The 25376-nt window shown below is 38.2% G+C and overlaps 1 protein-coding gene across 4 annotated transcripts in view; it reads left to right on the forward strand.

The window, feature by feature from the left end:
- Positions 1 to 17602, forward strand: part of lingo2b (leucine rich repeat and Ig domain containing 2b) — a 61307-nt gene extending 43705 nt beyond the window's left edge. The window contains exons 2-11 of one of the 4 annotated variants that reach the window (XM_022684923.2): positions 1189 to 1278; positions 2051 to 2322; positions 5736 to 5783; positions 5901 to 5948; positions 6233 to 6393; positions 6754 to 6850; positions 7138 to 7494; positions 8438 to 8582; positions 9006 to 9130; positions 11571 to 14580. In XM_022684923.2, coding sequence (XP_022540644.2) covers positions 2059 to 2322; positions 5736 to 5783; positions 5901 to 5948; positions 6233 to 6393; positions 6754 to 6850; positions 7138 to 7494; positions 8438 to 8582; positions 9006 to 9130; positions 11571 to 11897 — 1572 coding nt within the window. In that variant the 5' untranslated portion in view covers positions 1189 to 1278; positions 2051 to 2058 and the 3' untranslated portion in view covers positions 11898 to 14580. Of the gene's footprint in view, positions 1 to 1188; positions 1279 to 2050; positions 2323 to 5735; positions 5784 to 5900; positions 5949 to 6232; positions 6394 to 6753; positions 6851 to 7137; positions 7495 to 8437; positions 8583 to 9005; positions 9131 to 11570; positions 14581 to 14868 lie in introns of those variants that run through there. The other 3 variants (XM_007237988.4, XM_049481598.1, XM_007237989.4) reach the window with 3 other exon arrangements.
- Positions 17603 to 25376: the final 7774 nt, after the last annotated feature.

A 25376-nucleotide genomic window follows, 5' to 3' on the forward strand; every position in this document is an offset into this window, starting at 1 on the left:
TGATTTATTATTCAGATTATTCAGATAATCACTACAGCTATGAACTAATGATGTCTCTGCTGCTATTCCATACTAAGCATAACACTAAAGTGTAAAAGCAACTTCACATTGGGACACATGACCCTCTTACTCAGAGGTTTGTGGTTTACTGGGGCGCAGTGTGTTTATTTTTTTGCCTGTGTGAAAATAAAACAAGGGAGAAAATGCATTAACTCCAATTTATTAACTGATTCAGACCAGAGAAACAAACTATAGATGTAAAAGAAATCTTAGTCCATTGAACTGCTGGGTGACTATCAAGAGGTACCAAGAAAGGGATTAGGCCTAGTCCTAGACTATATTTTCCTTTCAACTGAAAATATCCATTGAAAATGTTGTGTAGTCTAGGACTAGGCTTAATCCCTGTCTTTGAACCTGCCCCAATATGTGTCTATGAGCTTGCTTTGATATTCTTGTAATAGCAACGGTAGTAACAAACATTATTATATTTAATTATGTGTGTTAAGCACACATTATTAAACTGTGTGTTGTTTGCATTTTGCTTTTGTGTACCAGTGTAGGTTTTGTTTCTGGCCTAACCTAAGCCGTGTTCACACCTGGCAGAAACATTGGTCTTGAATTTAAAAAGAGTTTGTTCCTTTGTGAATTCTTAACCTGTGTTCTAGGTAGACCAGGAACTGCTACATTAGAGTAATCAAGAGTAAACAATTCTGTAAATGTAGGCATAGATTGATATCACTAATTAAGGCTATACCACATATATCACATAGTCTTCCAAAAGTATTCCCTCATAATATATTCACTGAATATGTTTTATGCGGTGGCTCATACTAGGTTGCTCAATACTTCTAACATTTTACCACATTTTTTTGTCCTAGAGGTGAATTTGATTAAGTTGACTTTTACTAAGCTCTGATGCATCCAGATCCCATTCAGTTTCAATGACAGTCAGACACTGACTGGCACAGCATAGCAACCACTGCCACTGTAATGTGGGTGATTACTTGTGGGCAATGCAGATTACTTGTAATATGTTTAGACAGGGTTGTAAACAAAGCGAGACTGTGAAAGGTAATCCTGCTAGGGATTTCTAGTCATTTGGAGCATGGATTAAAAAAAAAAACACACACACTGAGACTCTGTTGTTTTTATTTCAACATGCCTATAAAATATTTCTGTTTCATACAGTCACGCGTGATACCCCCTACCTTTGGTTTGGATCTCCCACCAACAACCAATAGAAGAATCGTAATTTATAGCCTACCTGTGGGCCTACACGTAAGCTACTATATCTACATTATTTACCCTACACATCACTATACTTTTATTCTGGTGGTTTAGATTTGTTTTGTCAGTGACCCATATTTATCTTTTAAGTGTGAAAGCATAACTGCTCTAAGAGGACCTTCGCTTTCCAAATCGATAATCCTGCCAGAGGTGAAAATGTGTTTTACACTTAAGAGTGGTTTTCAATTCTGTCTTTCTTTCCACTTCTGTTTTTTCCCCTCCTTTTAGTCACTACTGTTAAAAAACAGGTAGATAATGTGTTGTTATATTTATTAGTATTTTTTTTATTTGACACATATGTAGGGCATAGGTAACTACAGTAGTGCTCCTACTACTCTTTAGTTAGATGACTGATAATCTCACAGCTAACAATGTCAAGATAACAAAGCACTTCCTAGCCTGCAAGTCTCTCAAAAAAGGCCTGATTTTTATATTATTGTTGGCAATGATGTCACTACACTAGCTCAACTACATAAACACTGTTGCCTCAGGTAGCTAGTGAACAGAATCAGGCTAGTGAGAAATAAAGTATATTACAACAATTGGTTTTAAGGTGGAACATTGTGTGACTACACCATCTTAAAAAGGTAAAGCTAGCTAACTAGCAAATGTTAGCTAAGGAGTTAATTCCAATAGGAAGTGTCAGCTAGACAGCACAGTTAACACAGGGTATCTAACACTGAAACATATTCACACATTCGAGGCTAGCATTAGCTTCCATTCACCTAATAGCAGATGATGCTCTCTATTTGCTTTCTTACAGCTTTTCAAATGGAAGAAGCCCCCAAAATACTGGTGACCCTGCTACTAGATGGCAGGGAGATATGCAAGAAGATACATCATCTCAACAGTGCTGCAGAAATAATCGATGGCTGCAAGCACTTATTACCTTGTACTGCCGAATTTCATAGAATTCTAAAATTCAATCCTGATTTTAACGAATATATCGACACAGACCTTAACGACAGTGTCCAAAGCTTTGACAAGTTTCAAGTTTTGTTCAACTCAATCACGCCAAGTGGAACACTGCAGTGGGTATGTATGATTTAGTTCCTTAGTGTTGTTTTGATCAATGAGGACTGTACATTCACAAAAGAGGTGCATGCATCTATAAGCATAAGAAATATGGAGCAGCAGTGATAGCAAAACACCTTAACCTAGAGATCCCTGTATGGGCAGGATGTTTTAAAAAACTGGCATAAAGATTTCTTAATGTAAGCAGATATCTTAATATAATATATGCGCGCATCATATCAAGCAATACATATTTCTATTTTGTTTGCTAGTTAGTCCTTTCACATTTTTTTGTGAATGTGAGCTCCTCATTAGAGAACATGAGCTCCATTAGTTTACATATGCATGTGCTCCACCTTTTTTATACTACAAACTCTTTAAACTTAATAGGCTCATCCTTAATCGATTATGTTAATATTCTCAAGATCATGAAATACCTATGGTTTGTTATACAATTATTTATGACAAATTGGTCATAGTTTTATTTGGCTGAAGCCAGTGGTGTAATTTGGCTTTATTTATTTCGTTTAATTTAATTGGCTTATTAGTTTCTCTTTTCTTTTTTTTTTTGTATGTTTGTTTCAATATCCTCCTAAAACATCCTGTTAAAATGTATTATTTCTACTTGTACTCATAAATGTAAATTCTTAATTAAATCATTGACCACTCTTCTTGACTGCTGCTCAGTAACAGCGGGTGTAAAATGTCTGCATTTCTTATCTTTTGTTTACACCAAAAAACCCGGTAACATTAATCATAAAATCCTGGACATGTGCCAGCTGTACATGTCCCTAAATGGTTAATGCTGGAGCTTCTCAATTTCCTTTGTTGCCTTTTTTCATCTGATTACCACAGCATTAGCACAAGGCTAATTTCCTGTAGCACTCATATAGGATTACCTAGATCAGTGGTTCTCAATCTGATCCTTGGGGACTCCCAGACAGTTCAGATGTTTGCTGCAACCTAACTTGTAAAACATTGGGACTCAGCAAAAATGTGGGCCACCAAGGGGGGTCCCCAAGGACTGGTTTGACAACCAGTGGCCTATATAATGGTAGCCCCATTTCATGATATTTATTCTAAGCTCTAGCGTGGACTTTAACACGAACATACTAAAACTTGTGCCATGCAGGAAACATATTCGTTCATTAATATGTATATGTACGAGAACTTATAACAAGCAGAGTGACTAGTAACCAGTCTTTGGCTGAAATACAGTAACAGGACGCACCTTTTTATTTATTGTCTTTGAAGTTAATACTGAAATCATCCAGACAATGAGGGAAACATTACAAATCATGTAGTGACATTAAAAGTGTTAAACAAACCAAAATACTTTTGGTAAAACATTTAGGTGGCTCTTATCTGGAAAGCTGTTAACCTGTCGTCTCTGTGCAGCAGGGGTAACTCTTGGTCTTCCTTTCCTGAGGTGACCCTGATAAGGGCCAGTTTCATCATAATGTTTTTGATGGTCTTGGTGACTGCGCTTAAGGATAAGTTTTAGATTTTTTTGTTTTTCAGATCGACTTACCTTCATTTTTTTAAGTATTTTCTTTCTTTACTTAGTTGAGTGGTTCTTGCCATAATATGGATTAGAACATTACTCTAATAATAGAGCTATGCACTGTAAACAAATTCTGCCTCTTAACAACTTTACAACTGATGTTCTCAAACACATTAAGAGACAAGAAATTCAAGTAAGTTCAGCACAGCTATAAGGAGAAAGCCATTCCTGGTGACTCTACCTTATAAATCTGACTAAAGAAATCTAAGCTAAGCAATAGGAGCCTACTTTGAAGAATCTAAATTATGAACTATTAAACATATTCTGGTTTGTTTAACACTTTTTTTTGTTTAGTTACAAAATTAATATTTTTTTTCTTCATAGTTTGGATTATTTTAGTAGTAATCTACTGTGTAGAACAGGTTTAAATAAAGAAAAACACTGAATGTAAGGTGTGTCCAAACTTTTGACTGGTAATGTATGAGTTAGAGTTCTAGCATATTGATATGTTTTATTATTACGGACATGCTTGCTGGTTATGCTGTAAGTGGAGGATGGTCTACAGTATTGCAGTGCTTGTTGGGAAGCCACTTTTTTGCATTATTAAGCCAAATAATAGAACTAAATCTTTATTTAAATGATTTTTTTTATTTAAAATATGTTTTTAAAACATATTCAAAAGCAATGTGACCTTTAGTTTTGAGCATTTTGGCCTTTTCTTATTCATAGCGAGCAGAATGAGGGCTTGGAATAATGTCTGGAAATAACTACACAGTTATTAAAACGCCTGAGCAAATCTAATAATAATAATAATCATCATTTTAACACTAAAAACACAGAACAGCATAAATAATTAACACCATGTCAGATTTTTGACTGCTGTGAAAGTTCAGTTATGCTTTCAAACACAGTCAACAGACAACCGCCAGTGAATGATTCAGCTCACAGCAGGTTAGCACTCGCTAGCCAGAATGCTAGCATCTCCCTGCTCTGAACTGGTTTGCTGTGTAAAAACGTCGATACACTGCTGAGTTTTCATGGATTTTTGTAATGTAACATATTCTTCTCCTTTACAAACATAAAGACAAATCCTCCCTCACAGACCAGGAAAATTATTTATTAGCGCTTTTAGCCGATTAGCCTCATTCACTCCATTCAGTAAAGAGGCCACTCGGGAGTGCTCTGTATTGTTTGTATTCATTTCTTGGTAGAAGGTCAGGCTTCTTATAAACTGACCCTGCTGTTGACTAATGAGAGCAGAATAAATACATTCCAGTAAAAGAGGAGATTAGGTGTATACCAGTAACAGAAAGCTTACTGACAGCGTCTTGTCTGTCTCACATTATTTTTAAAAAGCTCCTTTGGAAGTCAGCATTCCAAAATACTTAAGGGACGTAATTAAGCAACAGAAAACACCAGCGCTGAAGTGCGTTACCTCGTATATGATTGTGTCTCTGATTTCGCAGCAGTGAGTGGAGCAGGTCTCATAGAGCTGATGGATTAGAAACTAGTCCACTGTGCAAGAAAATGAAGGAGGTTGAAATAAAACTGTAATGAGAAACATTACAATCATCAAGGGATTTACACAGAACTCATTATGTACTTACAATCTTGTTTGTTATTATTAGCATTTGTCACTCATGTTCTACTACTTGTTTTTCCTACATGTAGAGTCCTGCCTTACATAAATCTGCTTATATGGGCTTGTAAAAGTTTAATCCTCTATGGCAAATAACGCCACTGGCTAAAGCTTTTATCTTTTTGCACTAATTAAACTTAACAATAAGAAATCAATGTTACATGAATATTACATAGATTTTTTATTATTTCCCAAATTAAAGTGTTTGATAAGGTTCTCCCATTTAGAACAGCAGTGCAGTATAATGATTATTGTGTATTGTGTATGTACTGATATTATTTTCTTTTCAAGGCTGGGCAGCTTAATACAGATGCCGCTGGTCCGAGTAACCAAATAAAGGTATTTGATATTATTTGATATTAGTTTAATTAGTGTAATTGATAGGCATTACAGTAGACATCACAATCAACAGTTCTCACTTTTAATGACAATGAATGACATTGTTTTCTCATAAAGGTTGGGCCACTCAATAGAGATGTAGCTGGTTCAAATAATCAACAGCAGGTATGTTTTTAGAAGATGTGCTGGTATTAAATTGAATTGGTAAATTTAATAGAATCATTTTTGTATCAGAATCAGTCAAACAAAACATTTAATTTCCTGTAGTATATAACGGAACATTTCTAATTTAAAAGCACAGAAGAGAAAATAACACTGCAATATAAATCTTGATAAACATGTTTTCTTTGTTCTGCTTAAGACCTAAGAATATATTCACTTTGACATAAGGAGAAAAGGCTTTTGATGGTTTAATACATGTGCGTGTTGTGTATTTATTGGTTCCTCAGCATGGTCAAGGTCCAGTTAATGCAGACAGACTGAGAGCGCTCATTCAGATCAAAGGACCGAGCATACTGGCTGATTATGAAGCTTCAGGAACGCTGTCTGAGACATCACGAAAACTTCTGGTGAAGATTGGTGTCGGTGACCTGGTGGAGCAGAGAGGATTGTGAGTTGCTGTGTTTTTCCATTTATAACTAGATCCATTTTCACAGCTTCAGTCGTTTATATGATAAAAATGTCTTGTATAAAAAAATGACACCAGTGAAACAATAATCATAATAGTCACAATATCAAATATAGCAATATGGAAAAATATTCTGACTAGATGTATTACCAGGATAAAATATCCTTAGTTTTAATCCTTAATTTTGACTAGTCATATGTTCCATACTCTCCATATCTTTTTACTTATATTTTTTACTAGTTACAGATATTTATAATTACTTTTTAATGAACTGTAGTTGTACAAATTTGTAGTAATACATTTCTACTGCATGAGGACTAAACCCTTTAATTTTGCTTTCAGTTACCCGTCAAATGAGGAAAAACTGATGTTAGCAAAGAATGTAGTAACATTGTTCCCATCACTGAAGATTAAGATGGGAGAAGAGAATGAAGGATTTGTAAGTAGCATTTATTTTACATTCAACAAGATTTTAATTTCAACTGACTATATTATTAAATAGTTTCTCATAGCTAAAGCTGGCTAACATGCCTTTTTTGAGGGGAGCTTATTGCATCTGTTCATAAATATATAAACGAACAGAACTGCCAATCTGCAGGAAAGGTCATTGTGTCATTTAGAGGCCACCCATCAATTCCCATTGCTGCTCATAGCTTCATGATTCATAATGGCAGTTGGAAAAAAAAACTACAATTACAATAACGCTGGTGTTTCCCCCTGATTCAGGAGCACTTCTTCGACCCAGTTTCCCACAGTGGATTTATTGAAATTAAACTGAGAAATCTACGAAGAAGCCTTCACGATAGTCAGCGACGCTACCGCCGCAAGCGGACCGTGCCCAGCAATACATCGTTCCATCCAGTTTCCACCCCCCTGCAAACACCTGCAGAAGAGGAAGAGGAGTCCACGGTGGAGTGGATGACAGCAATGAAAAGGATGAAGCCATCTCACGAGAACTTCTCAACCATCAAACTGGGCATGGAGAAAACATTTGACAGCCGCAGGTTCTGGATTGTAAACAGCTCGCCGACAGCGGAAGAGATTTTTCAGCAATACCCTCATTTTATAGACATGCCATACTTGGTAAGTACATACATGATCATGACTGCCTGTAGCAAAACTGACTGTGTTTAGTTAAGTGCAATTTTGTATGGGGGTGGTCAATATAAAACAATATCTAACATTGTATAGTATTTTTGCTATAAACAATGCAATAACAATATTTTGTGTATATGGCAAAACACTGAAAAATGTTTGATTCATTTTAAGAATAAACTATTGCAACAACTAACATTCAGTAGAAACAAAAAAATCTGTACACTCTAGGGGTGGGAGAAATTAGAGCTATAATTTATCTGCTCTCGCTGTACGCTTTGTTTGACAGATACTGTGAGGGTGGTCACACTTGTACTATGCACAATTCTGTATATGGATGACTTCCAGTATATGGATGTTTCTTTTAAAACAATGCACTGCACATCATTTGTAGAAACATAATAAAGTAATGTGTATATATAGCTATTGTCAATTAAAGCTATGATCTGTGCTATTATTTTTTGAGTTAACCTGAGAACCCCTGAGAAAAGTTCTATCTATTGTCTATCTATAGAAAATCTGTACACTCTAGGGGTGGGAGAAATTTTCAGTTCTGAAACAACACTCGTTCGTAGATCCCAAAAATGAATAATACTCTTAAAGCATCACAGTATATAGACTATAGTTTTCACACTATGGATTTTTTTATTGATTAAAAAATTAGTTATTAGATTTGTTATCATGTACTGTATGACATGGTACACCCCAAGTTCTGTATAATCATAAATGTTCCTTATTGTGCCTTGCGAACAAAAACAGTAATGCAAACAATGCCCATTAATATTCAGTGTAAATAACAAAACAAACAGCAAACCAATATTTTTACAAAATGGACTTTTTTTTATTTATAACAATATTATCATGTATGATACAATTTGGCACACCCATAGTAAAATCATAATGCACTTCTCTGTTTTGCTTGTTTTCTTAGCTTGACATTGAATTTGAGAAAATGTATCCGGGGAAGGCTGATCTGTTCCTTCAAAAATGGGAAGGAAGTATTGTTCCAAAATTACTGAAGATGGCCACAATGAAAGACAATCCCACTTTCCTGCCCTCCACCGCTGAGAGTGATGGTAGGCTATATTTCATTAGCATAACACACAGCAATCTTTCACGTCTCTATTTATTTTGGTTGTAATCTGTGTTGTGGTAAATTTTATAACATTACACAACTTTTCATATAATTGATGACCGTATATGTGATGTGGGGGTGTGTTTCTGGGGGGTTGTTTCTGTGAGGCAGTTAAATGACTAGAGAAAGCACTGTAATGAATTTCTGTGTAGCACTCTGTTGCTCTTTTAGACCTCATATGCTGTGGGTCTCTGTGGGTCTGAAGGTCTGATATGCTGTAAAGCAGTGGTTCTCAGTTTTGCTTCTGGAGTGTAACTGCCCTGTCTGCTGTAATGCTATCCCCACTCTAACACACCCAGTTAACCTCAGGATGAGCTGGTTAATTAGTTCATAAAAGCCATTTATTTTTGTGTTTGTTTTACAGGGCCATGCTTCAGAGCTCTTCAGATGCTCACGTATCTTTTGCCTCCTACTGCGTCTGGAAGGGGAAAAGGCTGGACTAAATGCAGTGTGAAATCAGCCATATCTTATATCTTGGACATTAAGCCGGTAGGGAGGTTTTTAGTGTCTATTATGTGTGTGTGTGTGTGTGTGTGTGTGTGTGCGTGTCCATGTGTGTGTGTGCATTTCTGTGTGTGTGTGTGTGTGTGTGTGTGTGTGTGTGTGTGTGTGGAGTTCAATTACATAGTAGTGTATTAGTTTTTGCTTTGGGGGCTCTAAGCAAAATGCACTGATCAACCCCATATTAAATCACCCCAAAACCATATTATCAAAAGTTGCAGTAACTACCAGACAGGGAGCTAACATAAATATTACCCAAATATTTTGTTGCTAGCATACCTGTTACTAATCAACACTATTTGTACAAGAAACATTCTTTTTTTCCAATGTAAATCATCACATTTCTCTCCTTTCTTTTCTGGCTTCATAATTGCTGAAGTTTTATATTTTACCAACTGCAGGAATCACTAACCTGGCTAGTGGGAGGAGCCTCCTTGAGGGGGATTCTGATAACAGTGTCTTTGCACTTTTCTGCACTGACTTTCCCAGAATTAAAGGGGGCTTACACAGTTTGACATTGCATTCAATTCATAACCAGTCATTGTTTTTGGGGCCCCAGGCCTGCTTGGGGCCCTAAGCAATTAATAGGTTTGCTGGCCTTGTTGCAACAGGCCTGCCAAAACAACACAATCTCAGCACAAAATATACATTAACATAGTTTTCTCTTTGGTGAGCCCTTAAGCCAAACACTTACTGCATAATTTGTCAACTCACGCTAAAAGATTAAATTGTTCATCATGTGCCGCCAAAAGCTATAATTTATCTGCTCGAGCTGTACGATTGTTTGACAGATACTGTGAGGGTGGTCACAATTCTGCACAATTCTGTATTTGGATGATTTCCAATAAAGCTGTTTCTTTCAAAACAGTGCACTGCACATGGAACATTATAAAGTGATGTGTATGTATAGCTATTGCCAGTTAATGATATGACCTGAGAATCACTGTGAAAAGTTCTGTCTATTGTCTGTCTATAAAAGAGTTCAGTAACACTGAGATAAATAACTAAAAAGAACATCAATTTATCAGTCTACTCATGCTTTAGTCAAGCTCAGTAACACTAAGCTAAATAAGATTTTGTCATTTTTATTCAGTGTGTAAGTATTTAAAAAATGTATTTAAAAAATGTAAAAAGTAACTGTACTCAGGAAAGAACATGTTTTACATGTAACATTGACTGAATACAAAGTCTTGTATTTCCATTACATCCCCATCTTATCTAGTTCTCTTCTGATACTAAGCCACATAGTAGGATAACAGTATCTGTAGGTATGGGGAAATTTAATATAAACGTTTTTTATACCAATCAGAGACAGAATTGAAACCTTTTTACAATAAAAAAAATTGGCAAAACGTTTTGCACAAACAAAAATGGAACTATTCACAGATTGAAATAGGGTCCAATCTAAGATACATTTACAATTCTCTTTGCTTACAATATTATTCCTGCTTGCTAAAAACAAGTAATGAATATACCTGAAATTAGTGCCCATCGGATTTATAATAATGCTGCTGGTTCCACTTCATTCAGTCTGTCTATAAAACAATAATCTATCTTGTATATCATCGCTGTCCAATGAAAAACACTTGTCTCCAAAACAAAAGCAACTTTACAGGAGACCTTGTAAACTTTCAATAGAAGTCAATGTAAACAGAGTTTATTTCAGATCATTTTGAAGAGTTTCTATTGGTCTATTCATCAAGAAATTTTGGGACAGTGTAAGGGACATTTTGTCTGTTCAAATTATGTAGTAAACTAAAAATCGACAAAAATGTCCTATGAAAAAAGTGTTTTTCATAGGACACCGAAGATATTACATTTGGAAATTGCGAAATGCAAGGTGTGACAGGAACAGCAAAATTTTATATGTATTTTGTGAAATTGTTAAGACCTTTAAGAAATTGATTTAAGGCATTCTTTTTAGACTTCTTAATAATAATCGGACACCCCTAAACTTAAGTTATTGAATACAACTCTTTGAAACAATTTACCTACATGTTAATGTCCGTCCCACAATATGATGGACCACTGAGCAATATTACATACTATAAACTACCCTCAGATACACTCATACAAACACCAGCATCAAAAAGCAAACATCTTTCTACCTTAAAACACATAAAACGCATCATAAGACAGATCTCAGGGAGGACAACTTAAAAACAGGCACGGCTTGTTGGAGAAGAGCCAGAACAGAAAAAAAAGAGGCGCTCTTTGGAGTTTGGATTGATTTTTTTTTTTACCTTTTTCATAATAGATTATGAGGTTCCTGCCTCCCTTAAGATTCAAATTCTCCAAGGGAGTTAAGTATTTCTCTGGCTCCTTCATAATCTGAAACTTTAAACCCACTTTAAAAACCTATAATCCATCTCCGAAATGCAATTTGATGTGAATTTATATTGGGTTTTTTTGTTGTTGTTTTTTTCAGCCTGGATCAAGCGGTTCCAGACACCTGGATCCTGACAGAGCGGTGAAAAATCAGCAACCTCACCTCCTGTGTTTAGGCGACCCCAGCACTACAGCTCAGTACATCATCGTGGCAGAGAACAACAAAGTTGCCATTCCTCTTGAAGATAATAGTTTGACGTGCGCCATTGACAAACTGTTTAAAATGTATTGTGTTTGTAACCTGGCGTATCCTGCACAACTCACATCAGTCTTTAATTTCTTTGAGCATATTTATGATATGCCTATCTCTGGTGGGAAGAGATGCAAAGTGGTGGAGCTTATTGCAAGGATCCAAGCTATGCTATGAGACATACTGCTACATTTCAAAAGTATTGAAGCAAGGGTTTGTTATGACAGAACCTGTCATGCTTAGTCATCCTACGTAGGTTAGGTTATACTTTATTGATCTGCATTCAGGGGAAGTGGGGCAGTCATTTTGTTGTCGTACTGTGCCCAGCATAGAAGCAGCACAGCATGGCCAGGTTAGGTTTCTTGACTAAGGGCGTGACTTAATAAATATACCCAGAGAGTATTTGGTATTTTTAAACCCATGACTGGTGTATTTTGCTTACGACTAGGCTAAATGCCATTCTTTACTTAGTGTTATTGAGGATTTATGTCTTAACTCTGTGCACAACATCTGAAACATGGTTCAATTTAAATGCGTTTTATCTGTGAAGAAATATCTCACTCTAGTGCACTTTAATAAATGGTAACAGAATGGTATGCTTTTCCTCCGGTACAGTCAGTTTGGATCTCTTTGTTCAAGTATTGTTGATTTTCTAAGTGAAAATAGCCTTTTCTCTGCATCATAGAGCACAATCACCTAGATATGCACTGAAGTAAACATTTTTTTACATTTTTGGTAGAAACCCAAACCAAACTAAATGAAAATAAATACCGAACACACAACTTTTCTACACCTTTTTGTCATGACTGAATGATTAAAATCCCAATGTATTTTGTCTTTCTTTTTAACGAAAAAACAAACCAACAAAGCTTAATACCTTAGCAGTGTAATTTTCATCCAGAATTTATTTGAGAAGTGCAATTCCAGCAATAAATGTACCTCAGCAGTGCTATTCGAGTCACATGTGTCTTGTTACAAAGGAATGCAGCCAGTTTTTTTGTAAACAAACAAATGCTATGGCTAAGTTACCTCGGTTAGTGTTACTATCCTAGCCCTGTACAGCTGTTATCTTTCATCTGAAAAAACAGCCAGTTTGTATAAGGGTACAAAACTATTTATTACACTTTTTTTTACCTTGTATTTATGTAAATAACGCTCAACAGTTAACTTGCCTGGCAAATATTTTCAGTTGCCAAATATTCTGTGCTTCCCTGCATTTTCAATTTATTTGCTGAAATAAACAGAATTGCTTTAAGTATATAAAAGTAAGCAAACAAGCAATAATTTCTGCAGCAACTTGTCAATTTTAATGAATTAAAAGAAAGACGGATATAAAGTTTATCCCAGGTAAATGGAAACATATGCAAAAATGTTCTGACTGATTTTTACTTACAAAATCAACAAAAACACACAAAAAACACTGACCAGGGGTGCCCAAATGTTTGCATTTGTTTGTATAGTACCTGGAGAATCAGCAACAATCTAAATCCGAGTGTCTCAATAAAGTAAATGTACAGTGTATTGTGTTGCCTTTTTGCCTTTCCTCTTTGGAAATTCCTTAATAAAACAGTGGAGAGGAGCACTGGAGATGTTGCTCTTCTCCTAGGTGAAAGATGTACAATATTATTTGCCACAAATTCACTACCAGTATAGTCTACTGTAGTTACAGCTACACTATATGTGCAAACGTTTGTGGACACCCCTAATAATAAATGCATTCAGCCACTGTAAATACACCCAGTGCTGCCACACACACATTGTGGAGTCCCTGTAAGAAATACTTCCAATAGATTAGGACTCTCTGGAACAATTATAATGGATCCTTTTGGCACAATGCCTAGTGAGAGGCATAGGCCAGAGGGTACACATCCTCCCAGTATTTAGCTGTGGAGCAGTGGAACTGTATTCAGTGAAAATGATGGAGATCTGTCCAGTTCTTTTGGGATGAGTTGGAGATAAGGTGATACGTGGTGTTGGTGATAATTGTTCAACATCCTTGACCTCGCTAACACTCTTGTGGCTGAATCAGGCAATCAGAACCTCACAGTAATGCTCCAGTCTAGTAAAAGAGCTGATCCAGGCCAGTAGACACAGTTACTCCAACAAAAGCAGAATAAAATCCTTCTAATACCCTTGATTTCAGAAGAAGCACTGAGCAGCTGTCCCAATACATTTGTCCATATGGTGTAGGTAAATAACTGCAAGATTATAAACATACTCAAGATTATTTAAATAGATACGCCTCTGATCCAAAACTTCATTTACTGACTTGTGTACAGTGTTCAAAATTAAATAAGGACAAGCTGGTGTGTATTATATTAATTTTTCTCAGAATAGATTAGCCTAATCAAATCAAATTCAGAGCATGTTCACTTGGAAATGAGGTAATCTACTGCAAACATAATTATCCTGTATTTTCCATTTGGCTGGGTCTTGAAAAATGCTATCTGTTAGTTAAAAATATGAATGTATTTGGCTGTGATACTGGCACTATAAATGTGGCTCATCTAGTTGGTTTTAGTGAAATTATAAGAAATATTTTATACACAGCGCTATGGATGTGACACTTTCTTACAGTATTTGGCTTAAAATATATTGCTTTAAACCATGACTTTATGTTAAGAAGTCCATTTTTTTCTATGAATCTATTTAAGTATTTAAATTGTTATTTTGTTTGTAGTAGAACAGATATCAGACCACTTGTTTACAGAACTGTTCAACTATTAATGAATAAATTATGAATATTGATGTTTGTATTTTGTAATGTCACTTTTGCAAAAAACAATGAAGTGAACTTGTAATAATAAACTGAAATTGTTTACACAAATTTTTCGAGTGTGCCTGTTTTTTAAATGATGCTGCTATGTTGCCTCTACATCACCGGAATTTAGCATATATCTCACACAGCCTGAATAATTAGAGCATCGCTATGTGTTAACAATCTAATCACATGGTCTGTTTAAAATAACACATCGATGGTGTTAAAAGTAATACAAAATGTGTTATCTTCAACTGGACGCGCCGGCGTGTCAGAAATAACACATTATGTGTTGCTTTTAACACAACTGTGTCGAGAGTGTTGGCACGACTAATTATGTCTTCATTTCTGTTTTTCTCCTTCCATCTCTACACCCCTCCCCTCTTGCAGGTGGTCATGCTGTTCTCTTTGTTCTCCTGCGCCGTGGGGTTGTCCCTCCTGCCGCTAGTGCTGTTTCCGTGCCCCGCCCAGGCCTGCCCCGCCCGCTGTGAGTGCTCTGTGCCAACGCGCTCTGTCTTGTGCCACCGTAAACGTCTGGCTCAAGTACCCGAGGGTATCCCTATTGAGACAAGGCTGCTGGACCTGAGCAAGAATCGTCTTCGTATCGTTACTCCACAGAACTTCTCCTCCTTGCTTATGCTGGAAGAGCTGGACTTGAGTAACAACCTACTGTCATCTGTAGAACCTGGCAGCTTCAGGGCACAGCCCCGTCTCCGCACACTGCGTCTGCGTGCCAACCAACTGACCTTGCTGCCCCGGGGTGCCCTGGCCGGCCTGGGTGAGCTGACCCTTCTAGACGTGAGCCAGAACCGGCTAGTCATCCTGCTTGACTACGGCTTTGAGGAACAGCGGCGGCTGCGAGTGTTGGAACTAGCCGATAATGAGTTGGTGTTCATCGCACCACGGGCCTTTAGTGGCCTGCCAGCCCTGCGTTCACTCACTCTGCAGCGCTGTAATTTGAGTGCTGTGCCTGGCCATGCCCTAGCCCACCTGCATGGCTTGACCAACCTGCGTCTAAGAGAGTTGGACATTGCTGAGTTGCCTCCACATGCCTTCAAAGGCCTGGGGCGTCTGCGCAACCTGGAAATAGATAGATGGCCAGCGCTGGAAGGGGTGCCTGGACCAGCCTTGCAAGGGCTGAACCTCAGCTCACTCTATATCACTCATACAAACCTGTCAGTGGCACCGGCACTGAGCCACCTACCCTACTTGACCCACCTGAACCTGTCATACAGCCGTCTGAGGGTGCTACCGTCCGGGTGGCTACGTGGAATGGATCGGCTGGAGGTGGTGCGTGTGCGCCAGGCACAGCTAGAGAGGGTGGAGCCTCAGGCATTACAAGGTGCCCTTTCATTGCGCCTACTCGATCTCTGTCAAAACCGCTTGAAAACTCTGGAACGATCTGTCCTACCCACCTCATTGGTTGTGCAAAGCCTCCTGATTGGTCAGAACCCTTTGGTGTGCGACTGTCGCCTACACTGGTTGCTACAAAGGACTCCACCCCTTCTCTATGGTGAGGTAGAGCCTCAGTGCAGTGCCCCCACAACACTGGCTGGCAAATCCTTCAGTGAGGTAGTGAAGCCACGCTTCTTTCAATATGTTGTTTGCACCAAACCCAGGGTTATCTCCATGTCTACATACCCAGCCCAGGCTGAGGAGGGCCAGAGAGCCTGGCTGTACTGTAGCTCAGACGGAACTCCTCGCCCATCTATCTCCTGGCTAACGCCTCACAGGCGCTACATTACCACCAAGAGCACCGGCCGGGTGGTCGTACATGTCAACGGCTCACTGGAGTTCAAGATGGCTGAGCCCCAGGACAGCGGCATTTATATTTGTGTGGCATCCAACCCTGCAGGCAATGCTACGCTATCAATATCAATGGCTGTCAAAAGCCTGGGCATCAGGGATGGAGCGCTCTATGCCAACCGCAGCTTCCTCTTTGACCCAGATTATAACAGCTCACAGATCAATGGCACGGAGCGCTACACCATCCGGATGGTGCTGGACTTCACCACCATCCTTGTCTCTACAGCGATGGGCTGCCTCAGCTTTTTAGGTGTAGTTCTCTTCTGCTTCTTGCTGTTGTTCGCCTGGAGTCGAGGAAAAGGCAAGCACAGAGGCAGTGTAGATATCCAGTATGTTCCTCGCAAGAGGAAAGGAGCCAACAGCGAGCTGACTGAGACCAGCGGCCCCAGAAGGGTCAACATGAAGATGATCTAAGAGCTAGCAGGTTCTAAAAAAAAATAAAAAAAAATAGAAGGCTGGAGAAAGTTACCAATGACAATGATCTGTTGATTGTCAAACAACAAAAGTGTGAGCGCAAGAGAGAAAGAGAGAGAGAGAGACTTGTGACAGTGATACTGTAGCTAGTAGAGGTTGGGAAGTTGAGCAGCACAACATTTTGGTTGGAGTTGTGTGCTTCAGTGTGAATGTGCGTATGCGTGTATGTATAGAACTATACCATATGAGTTCATGGGGCATGTATGTGTGCCTGTATTAAAGGATGTATTCAATTGTGAGAGTTTACAGATGCTATCCCAACAGAATCACGTATCCAAAAAACGTATTTGTGCGTCTTCTGCGATGCTTTGTCTGTGGACAGCATTACTTGGACAGTGCAGACGTGTGCAGGGGTCAAGTCCTTGTATAAAGCTCATATTTGTGAGGGGATAAAAGAGTGTTCTATTTATATACCTACATATATTTTAAGTTCCATTATTATTATAATTAACCTTCAAATCGCTGCAAAAACTCAAGTTGTCTTCCCCAACAAGCAAAGTATCTACTGGAAAAAGCCTCAGCAGTGCTGTGTTGTGAAGTGTTTGGTTTTCGCTCGAATCGCTGTTCTCTCCTGGGAGATCCTCTAGTTAACAGAGCCTCTGGGGGGAAGCAGAGAGTCGTCTGCCATTTCGTCGTGAAGATGTGAAAAATGTGAGGGTCTATTTGACATGGTGGGTACCGGGGGCTGTGTTTGTGACTCAGTGGAAATCTGTGAAAATGTTTTTTTTTTTTTTTGGGAGTTATTTTTTTTTTGATGTTCTGTCAAATGCTGCTCAAATGTTTTTACATAATAAATATCTTGGTATATTTTCCAAAGAAAATAAATATAAACCATAGAGCTTGATTGTTGTCAACATTACATTGCAGAATCTGATTCTTGTCATTGGTGTTTAATAGTCTAGTCTAATTCAAACCACTAAGATCAGACTAACTCTGATAAACCTTCAGATATAAATTGAGGTACAGGTTTAAGAAAGAAAGATAAAACCTTGTTACTTTTTTAACGGAAGTAAACATAAAAAAAATATTTTAAGCATGGAGCTTTGGAGCATTTCTATTGGTCTGTTCATCAGTATAATGAAGAGTAAAAAAAGTTGCTTTGTTTAAATTATGTACTAAACTAAAAATAGACAAAAATGGAGATACATACTTGTTTTACTTTGCACAATGACGCTATGCTGCATTCCATTTACCTGTAATGGTGGAACTGGAAATGACATCACGCCCAAATTATCTGCATTGCAATTGAACATTAACATTATTTTACTTAAATTTTACTGCCACACTTTTCTAAAAACAGTTATTTAAAGACTTTGGGGTTTACCACAACTAGTTCAACAGTTATTTCCCAGTGTTTTATAGCAAATCCATTCAAAATATGCCCTGCTCTTTGTATTCCAGGTTTACATTTGTTTGCATTGTCCCAGGTTTGCATTGTTAGGTAAAAAATGATTATGGGGCATTTTGCAAATGCAAACACCATGAAAACATGTTCACATATAGACAAACCAAACTCATGTGTATATGTCTGATTTGATGCACCACAAATAGACAGAAATGCAAATAAAACCAGAAAATTCTACTACTTTTGCTACTGTTGATGTGTAGTGCAGCCATCATGGATTCCAGACTCAGGGTTGAAAGGCTAGTTCTAATTTAAAATATTCTACCTGGAAATAGGAAATTCAAACATTTGAGATCAAATGGAATGCAGTATTACCTCGTACCTGTGCTAATGGTCTATATTATCCTTATCTTTAACACTTCAAAGACTACCATCAGGCCACTGTTGACCTGGCAAGTATTTGAGTTATGGACCACGCTAACCGCAGCACACAGTGGCATGTTGGGCTGAAATGAGTATATAGCAGGCTTTTTTTGAGTTTTTACACACCTCAAATGTTACTGCTGAGTTAAAAACCAAAAAATATCCAGCCAGCAGTGGTCCTGCTGTCAGAAACTGACCCCCAAGGAAGGGCTAGATGATGACTAATGTGCATGGAAAATGTCACGACTGGCTCAACGCCATACCAAATAAAAGAGAGCACACAGTGAGTTGTCTATTGAATCTTCTTTAATAAATGAGTCAAATGACGCAAACATGAATAAGTCATTAAGGTGGGCTAGACAAGTTTAAAAAAAGAAAACACACAGGCTGAGAAGGGCAGCATGTCATCAAGATATATTTCTTTCAGAATAAGAGTAGGAAAGGGAGGATTGGTTGGGTTTTTCATGGGTGATTTCATGAACTGAAATGTCTACTAAACCTGGCAGGTAAGGATAGAGATATAAGTACTTGCTGTTTGTTTGGGCAAGTGTTCGTGTAGACAACCGGCCGCACATACAGGTAGTCTTTCTTCAACACTTTACATTACATTGATGCTACTAAGGCTATGTTCACATTACCAGGCTGAAGTGACTCAAATTAGAATTTTTGGTCAATGTGGATTAGATCCCATTTTTTCATGGCTGTGTGAACATGCCAAATCAGATTTTTTTCAAACCAGATTTGAATCACTTTCGTGGTCCTAAATCGCATAGATATCCAATCCATGGACATGCGACATGTGAACAGTCAAATCAGAATTCATGTTTTAATCCATAGTATGGCAAGAACTACTCAACAAAGTAAGGAAAATACTTGATATATAAAAATAATTGAAGGTCAGTCAATACGCAAAAATTTCAAGAACTTTGAAAGCATCCTCAAGTGCAGTCACAAGAACCATCAAGAACATTATGATGGAACTGGCTCTGCCCCAGGAAAGGAAGACCAATATTTGCCTTTGTTGCACAGTATGAGTTAATCAGAGTTACCACCCTAAATGCTTTACAGAATATTTTGGTTTGTTTGACACTTTTAACAGTTTATTAGATTATTGTGTTCCTTTTATAGTCTGGATGATTTTAGTATTAATTTTCAATGTATGAAGGTTTTATCTACAACCCCTAAAGTGTACAAGCCACATGTTGTGTAGTTTACACCCCTGCCCTTCAAACAGCCTGAGACTGAGCAAACTTGGTTTGCATAGCATAATGGTTTGCTATGAATAGATCCAATAAATACCACAGTTTTGTAACAAGTGAATAAATTACTGAACAAACAACAACAATTAACAATGACTGCAACAAAATGTTCCATCCAATACTGATTCTGGGCCCTATTTTATCAATCCATAGGTGAGCTGGAGTTTCAGTGTGTAAACATCAGAGGATAAATCAGTCAGGGCGCACCTGTGTTTTCTGTTGCCAAGAAATTTACCTGAACACACCTTTACATCCAGAGCACCACACCCATCGTCATAGATATATTCACAAGCAATGTTGCTTTTCAAACGAAGCAGGTGAAAGGCGTGAAAATAGACTGCTGGTAGCACTGAGCAATGTGACATCATGACTGAAGGAGATGTTCAAACCCAAGTTCATTACAGTTTGTTGCTAATGCAATGCTTCTGTAGTGCAGAGGTGAGCTTGGTTTCAGATCCCGGGGGTGCCATACGCTGTCCTTGGCCAGGTGTCCATGTGAGTACAACTGGCCCTCCTCTCCTCGGAGCAAAGGATGACAGGGGTCTCTCTCCCTTTTGATGTAGGCAGTGTACATATGGCATATGCTTCACCACACAGACAAAGTCAGACAGGTCCCTGTCCTCCTACAAGCTCACTGATGGTCAGTGATTCGAAAAGCTGCACAGAGCAAAGTAATGAGGCAACAGTGACTGAAGAAGGAGAAGTCACTGTGTGCAAAAAAGAGTGAAAAGCGGCTGAAATAATTCACAGAAATTGACAGAATTATAAAGATTGCAAAGAGTAAGCAGTTTATACAACCAGCAGAGTTTTTCTTGCTCACAGTAATTTTAGCCCTTTCACTGCTGTGACTCCTGAGTACTGGGTACTGTACTGTACGTGTGTGTAGGTGTATCACTTGGATGCGTCATCCACACAACAATGTATGTGGTGCCTGGAGTGTCCGCAGTGTGACCTTGCTGCGTTCTGTCAGTATGAGTTGAGGGCGAAAGCCCGAGCGGGCGTAGCTTTTTCTGTGTGAATGAGTCTCCCTCAGAGACACAGCGCGGCATGAACTGATGCATGAGCTTAGCCTTCAGCTGGACCCGAGGAACCGCCTGCCGACAGAGAAACGCAGACAGACAGACAGAGAGACAGAGAGACAGATATGGTCTGAGGGGAGCTAACAAATAGCTCTAATGAGAGGGCTTGATGAACAATCTTGAGAGGGAAGCATGAAGCAATCAAGCGGTTATTTATAAAGCCATGTGATACATGGCTCGGTACGTGTCATCTAGGGTGAAGAGCTCATCATTCACCAAGGTTACAAGACAGACCCTCCAACTCAGCTGGTGTAAACCTGCTGCACTTCAGAGGATACACACTTACCCCATGCTTTATTAGAAACACCTACCCTGTACTTCTAATAACTGACCATTTTATGAGGTTCACTTACCTTATAGGTCATTATGTAGGTGTCCAGACTGTAGCCCATCTGTTGTCATGCACCGTTTGTCAGCTATCCTCAGCCTCATTCATCACTGGCCAGTTTTTCAACAGATGAGTAGCTCTGACCAGGTATTTTTTCAGGGATGTACAATGTTTTGACCATATCCAGTGACACTGCTAGTGTTGTTATTGTGGGTGTATTTCAGTGGTTTAGTACATACACACAAAACACATTTCCTGATATATCAGAAATTAAGAGTGGCTAAAAACATGTCTTATGTTAATATATAATATTGGAGGTCTTAAATTCATGCTTCAGATGTGTGAAAATAAACAAAAAAACATTCAGTTCAAAAGTAACATACCTGAATTTTTGGACTATTAGGCACACCTAAAATTGTTTCATTTTCCTGAAAATTGTCAATGCGCCTCATAATCCAGTGCGCCTTTTGTAAAAGTTCTACCTGTCTGGTTGTAAGGAGCAGTAAAGCTACTCTGATTAATTACTGGGTAGTACTATGCTGCTACCAGGGCCTGGGTAGTTCTGCTAACTGCAGCTGGCTAGCACTGCTAACCAGTGTTGGGTAGCGCTGCTAACCAGGGTTGGCTAACACTGCTACCCACAGCTGGCTTTGGTTATGTCACTTTTGGACAAAATACTGGAAACCTAAGCTTACTGTAAATAAACAGACGTACTTTACTCACCCAAATAAACTGTTTTCAGCTTCCCCATTAGAAAAGAAACATGGCAACACCCTCGCTCACATCGATGTAGGCGTCCTTACTAGTCTAAAAAAATACGGGAAATAAAAAAAACTACAATACAAACATTGTCAAAATATACATAGACACCAATAAATGTAGGAAAAGCACAGCTAACTATGTCATAACTACAGCTTAACCCTGCCCCCTGTCCATCTGGATGTATTCAAAGTAAAATAGGTTTTTTCTCTCCAGCTCCTTTTCTGAACATTTTTTCATCCACACAGCAAATTTGGCTCTAAAATTGTTTTTATTTATTATATTGTGAACATGCTAGCCTAGCATGGGGAGCTAATGCCTCATAAAGTTGATCATAAGCAAAAAAAAAAAAAAAACATGCCAGTTGCTTCCAGAAGCATCAAGATGCCTCTCCAAACATGAGTCATATTTTCATAACATTTCAGTGTCACACAGACAATAAAAGCCTTTTTTTTTGTTTAGTAAAAATGTAAGCAGGACTGGTATGTTTCACAACTTCCAAGGAAGTTCCACATTTCAGCTATTAATGAAATAATATGGTTTCAGGTTTAGAGTCTCCTTAAGCTCAGACTCTCCAAGTGCTTCAGTCTCTGTAAGTGACTTTTTTTTTCCTAAAGCAGTTGTCAATTCAGTACACACACACAACGACACAACCCCTGAAACACCATTAATCTTTTTACAGTGGCATTCATATCTGTGGCTTTTGACTGGCTTCATTTATTTAATAGATTAGCCCTGATCTGATGCTAATTAGATAGAGCATTTGCTTTGCTAAAGCCAGATACGAAGCAAAATGTGTGTGAGCATGAATGCTCCAAAATAATAAAAAATATGAGAGCGGAACTCTTGACGAAAAGGATTTCTGAGATAATGTGATTATTTTTATGTCACAACAATTTACATCAGCTAGCCCACCAGTTAGTCCCTCTAGCCAAGATGCACAGTTAGCATCAGACTGTCCGCTAGAGTGACCATAAGTCTGGATATGTCCTTTTTTTGTACTTTAATAAATGCGTCCGGTCAGGATTTGGGATATAGTACTGATTTAATGTCAAGAGGTGGAAGAAACATTCCTAACTTTAAATGAAAGTCAGTGTAAAAAGATTTTATTCCAAGTCATTATGCTTTCAAAACTAGTTAAAGTATAAAAGTTGAAGTAATGTAATGGTAAAAAAAATGACAAAAGCTTAGGCCGCACCACAGGAGTCTATAATGCACTAACCCTCCCTCCCCAAAATATATTTTTCTAAAAGCCATAATGACTATAATGTTCTATTAAAATTGTAAATGTTAATGTTAATAGGAGTAACAAGCGTATATTTAAAATATAAGGAGTAGAAAGAACAGATAATTGTGTGAAAATGTAAGGCGTAGAAATAAAAAGAAATAAAAGAAAAAGAAATAAAAATTATTTAACTGAAGTATAGGTAACCAAATTGTCTGCTTAAGTAAAGTAACAGTAAGTATTTTAGCATTGTTACTCGACACATCAGCAGATAAACAATCATAATATTCAGTATACAATTACACTTGTACAATACTTTACATGTACAATATTAATATGTACAGTATTGACATGTATTTACAGTAATTGAATACATTTTTAAACAAATTTGCCACATTTGACAACAGCTAAATAATTTCCATAACACTGATTTTGAGTGATTTCAAACTAAAAGTTAATAAGTGCAATGTTAAGAAGTTAGCTAATGTGAAAAGGTCAAAATGCTCAATGTCAGAGTTAATCTTAAACTGCTATCACATTCTGGATTTATTAAAAAGTAACACAGATACAGATACAGTACAGTATAGATATAGTACAGATTGATAGACCACTCTGAACACTGTTTTTGTGTTGTTCGTGGATGTGTATAATACGGTGGCCGAGAAAGCCCAACGCAGTGCAAATTGAAAAGCGCTGCAAAAGCACAAAACACATCCATCAAAATTACAACACAGGCGCAGCAAATAGAAAAACGCGCTGCAAATAGAAAAACGCACTGCAAATAGAAAAACGCGCTGCAAATAGAACCACAACACAACGGAAGTGAGTCACAACACAACGGAATTTTCCCGGGGGACCTTAAAAGATACTGTACCAGCTAAGCTGCGTCTTCAGTAACGTCTCGGACTTCACTATGTGTACAAAGGACAATAAGTGGCAAACAAGGCGTTTTGTGAAGCAGAACTTTTAATAATATGCACACAACCGTGGTAATCACAGGTAATAAACATAACTTACTTTTCAGAAGCTTGCCACTTACTGTCCTTTGTATACAGTGGGTACAGCATCTTTTAAGGTCCCCCGGGAAAATTCCGTTGTGTTGTGACTCACTTCCGTTGTGTTGTGGTTCTATTTGCAGCGCGTTTTTCTATTTGCAGCGCGTTTTTCTATTTGCAGCGCGTTTTTCTATTTGCAGCGCGTTTTTCTATTTGCAGCGCCTGTGTTGTAATTTTGATGGATGTGTTTTGTGCTTTTGCAGCGCTTTTCAATTTGCACTGCACTGGGCTTTCTCGGCCACCGTAGTATAATGCCCTTTGAAGAGGAGATTTAGCTGTTCTTTTGCTCTACAGTAGTTGTATGGATTTCAAGACACAGAGGACTTACAACCACCTGTTGTCCAGGGGCCAACAAGCAGAATGAATTGCCACTGTATTGTTTCAGGCCTTTCTGTCGCTATGCTGTAAGAGATCCAAAGCCTAAATATTGGCAAACACAAGCTGTTATTAAGACCAACCACTGGTTGAAATATTATTTGTCACTTCAGGGATAAAGTCATGCTCTTCAATTAAAAGAGTCAATCATCTTGCTGGTTATGCTGTGAGTTGAGGAGGGTCAGTTTGCAAGTGTTGGATCCCCCCTGCTCAAGCGCAGTCGCTACACAAAGTCAAAGTTTTAATGTGTTTGTGTTTTTCGTCAGATATATATATATATATTTTAATATGTAGTTTATTTGATAATTAGACCTACGGTTTACAGAATTTTGTCCTTTCGAGTTTAAAGAAATGGAAGGGTGTTCTTTAATGACCGGATATTACTGCCCAGTGGCACTGCAAAGATGGCTGCTGAGTAAACTGACTTGCCTATTAAGACTTTATGAAGGCCAACAGCATGTACTCAAATTGCATATTGCCACAGATGGGCTACACCCAGGTGGACCTACAAGGAAATATTTCTAATACATTAAAACAGACAGTAATAAACTGTCTCTAACCAGCCCTATGGGAATCATCCTGATGTTCTAAGAGAAAGCTTTCCACCCCCTTCAGCATTCTGACATTTCGGCAGGCTTATGCTAATTACTGAGGTGTGGTTCAGCACTTGACTCTCTTTCGTCTGAGATCACTGTGTACCGAGAACAAAGGAAGTTCGGTTTCAGCCTGACACCCAGCGTTCGCCAGCGCTGCCCATCAGCCTGCCAAAT

The sequence above is a fragment of the Astyanax mexicanus genome, chromosome 7, assembly GCF_023375975.1.
Source record: "Astyanax mexicanus isolate ESR-SI-001 chromosome 7, AstMex3_surface, whole genome shotgun sequence".
Lineage (NCBI taxonomy): Eukaryota > Metazoa > Chordata > Actinopteri > Characiformes > Acestrorhamphidae > Astyanax > Astyanax mexicanus.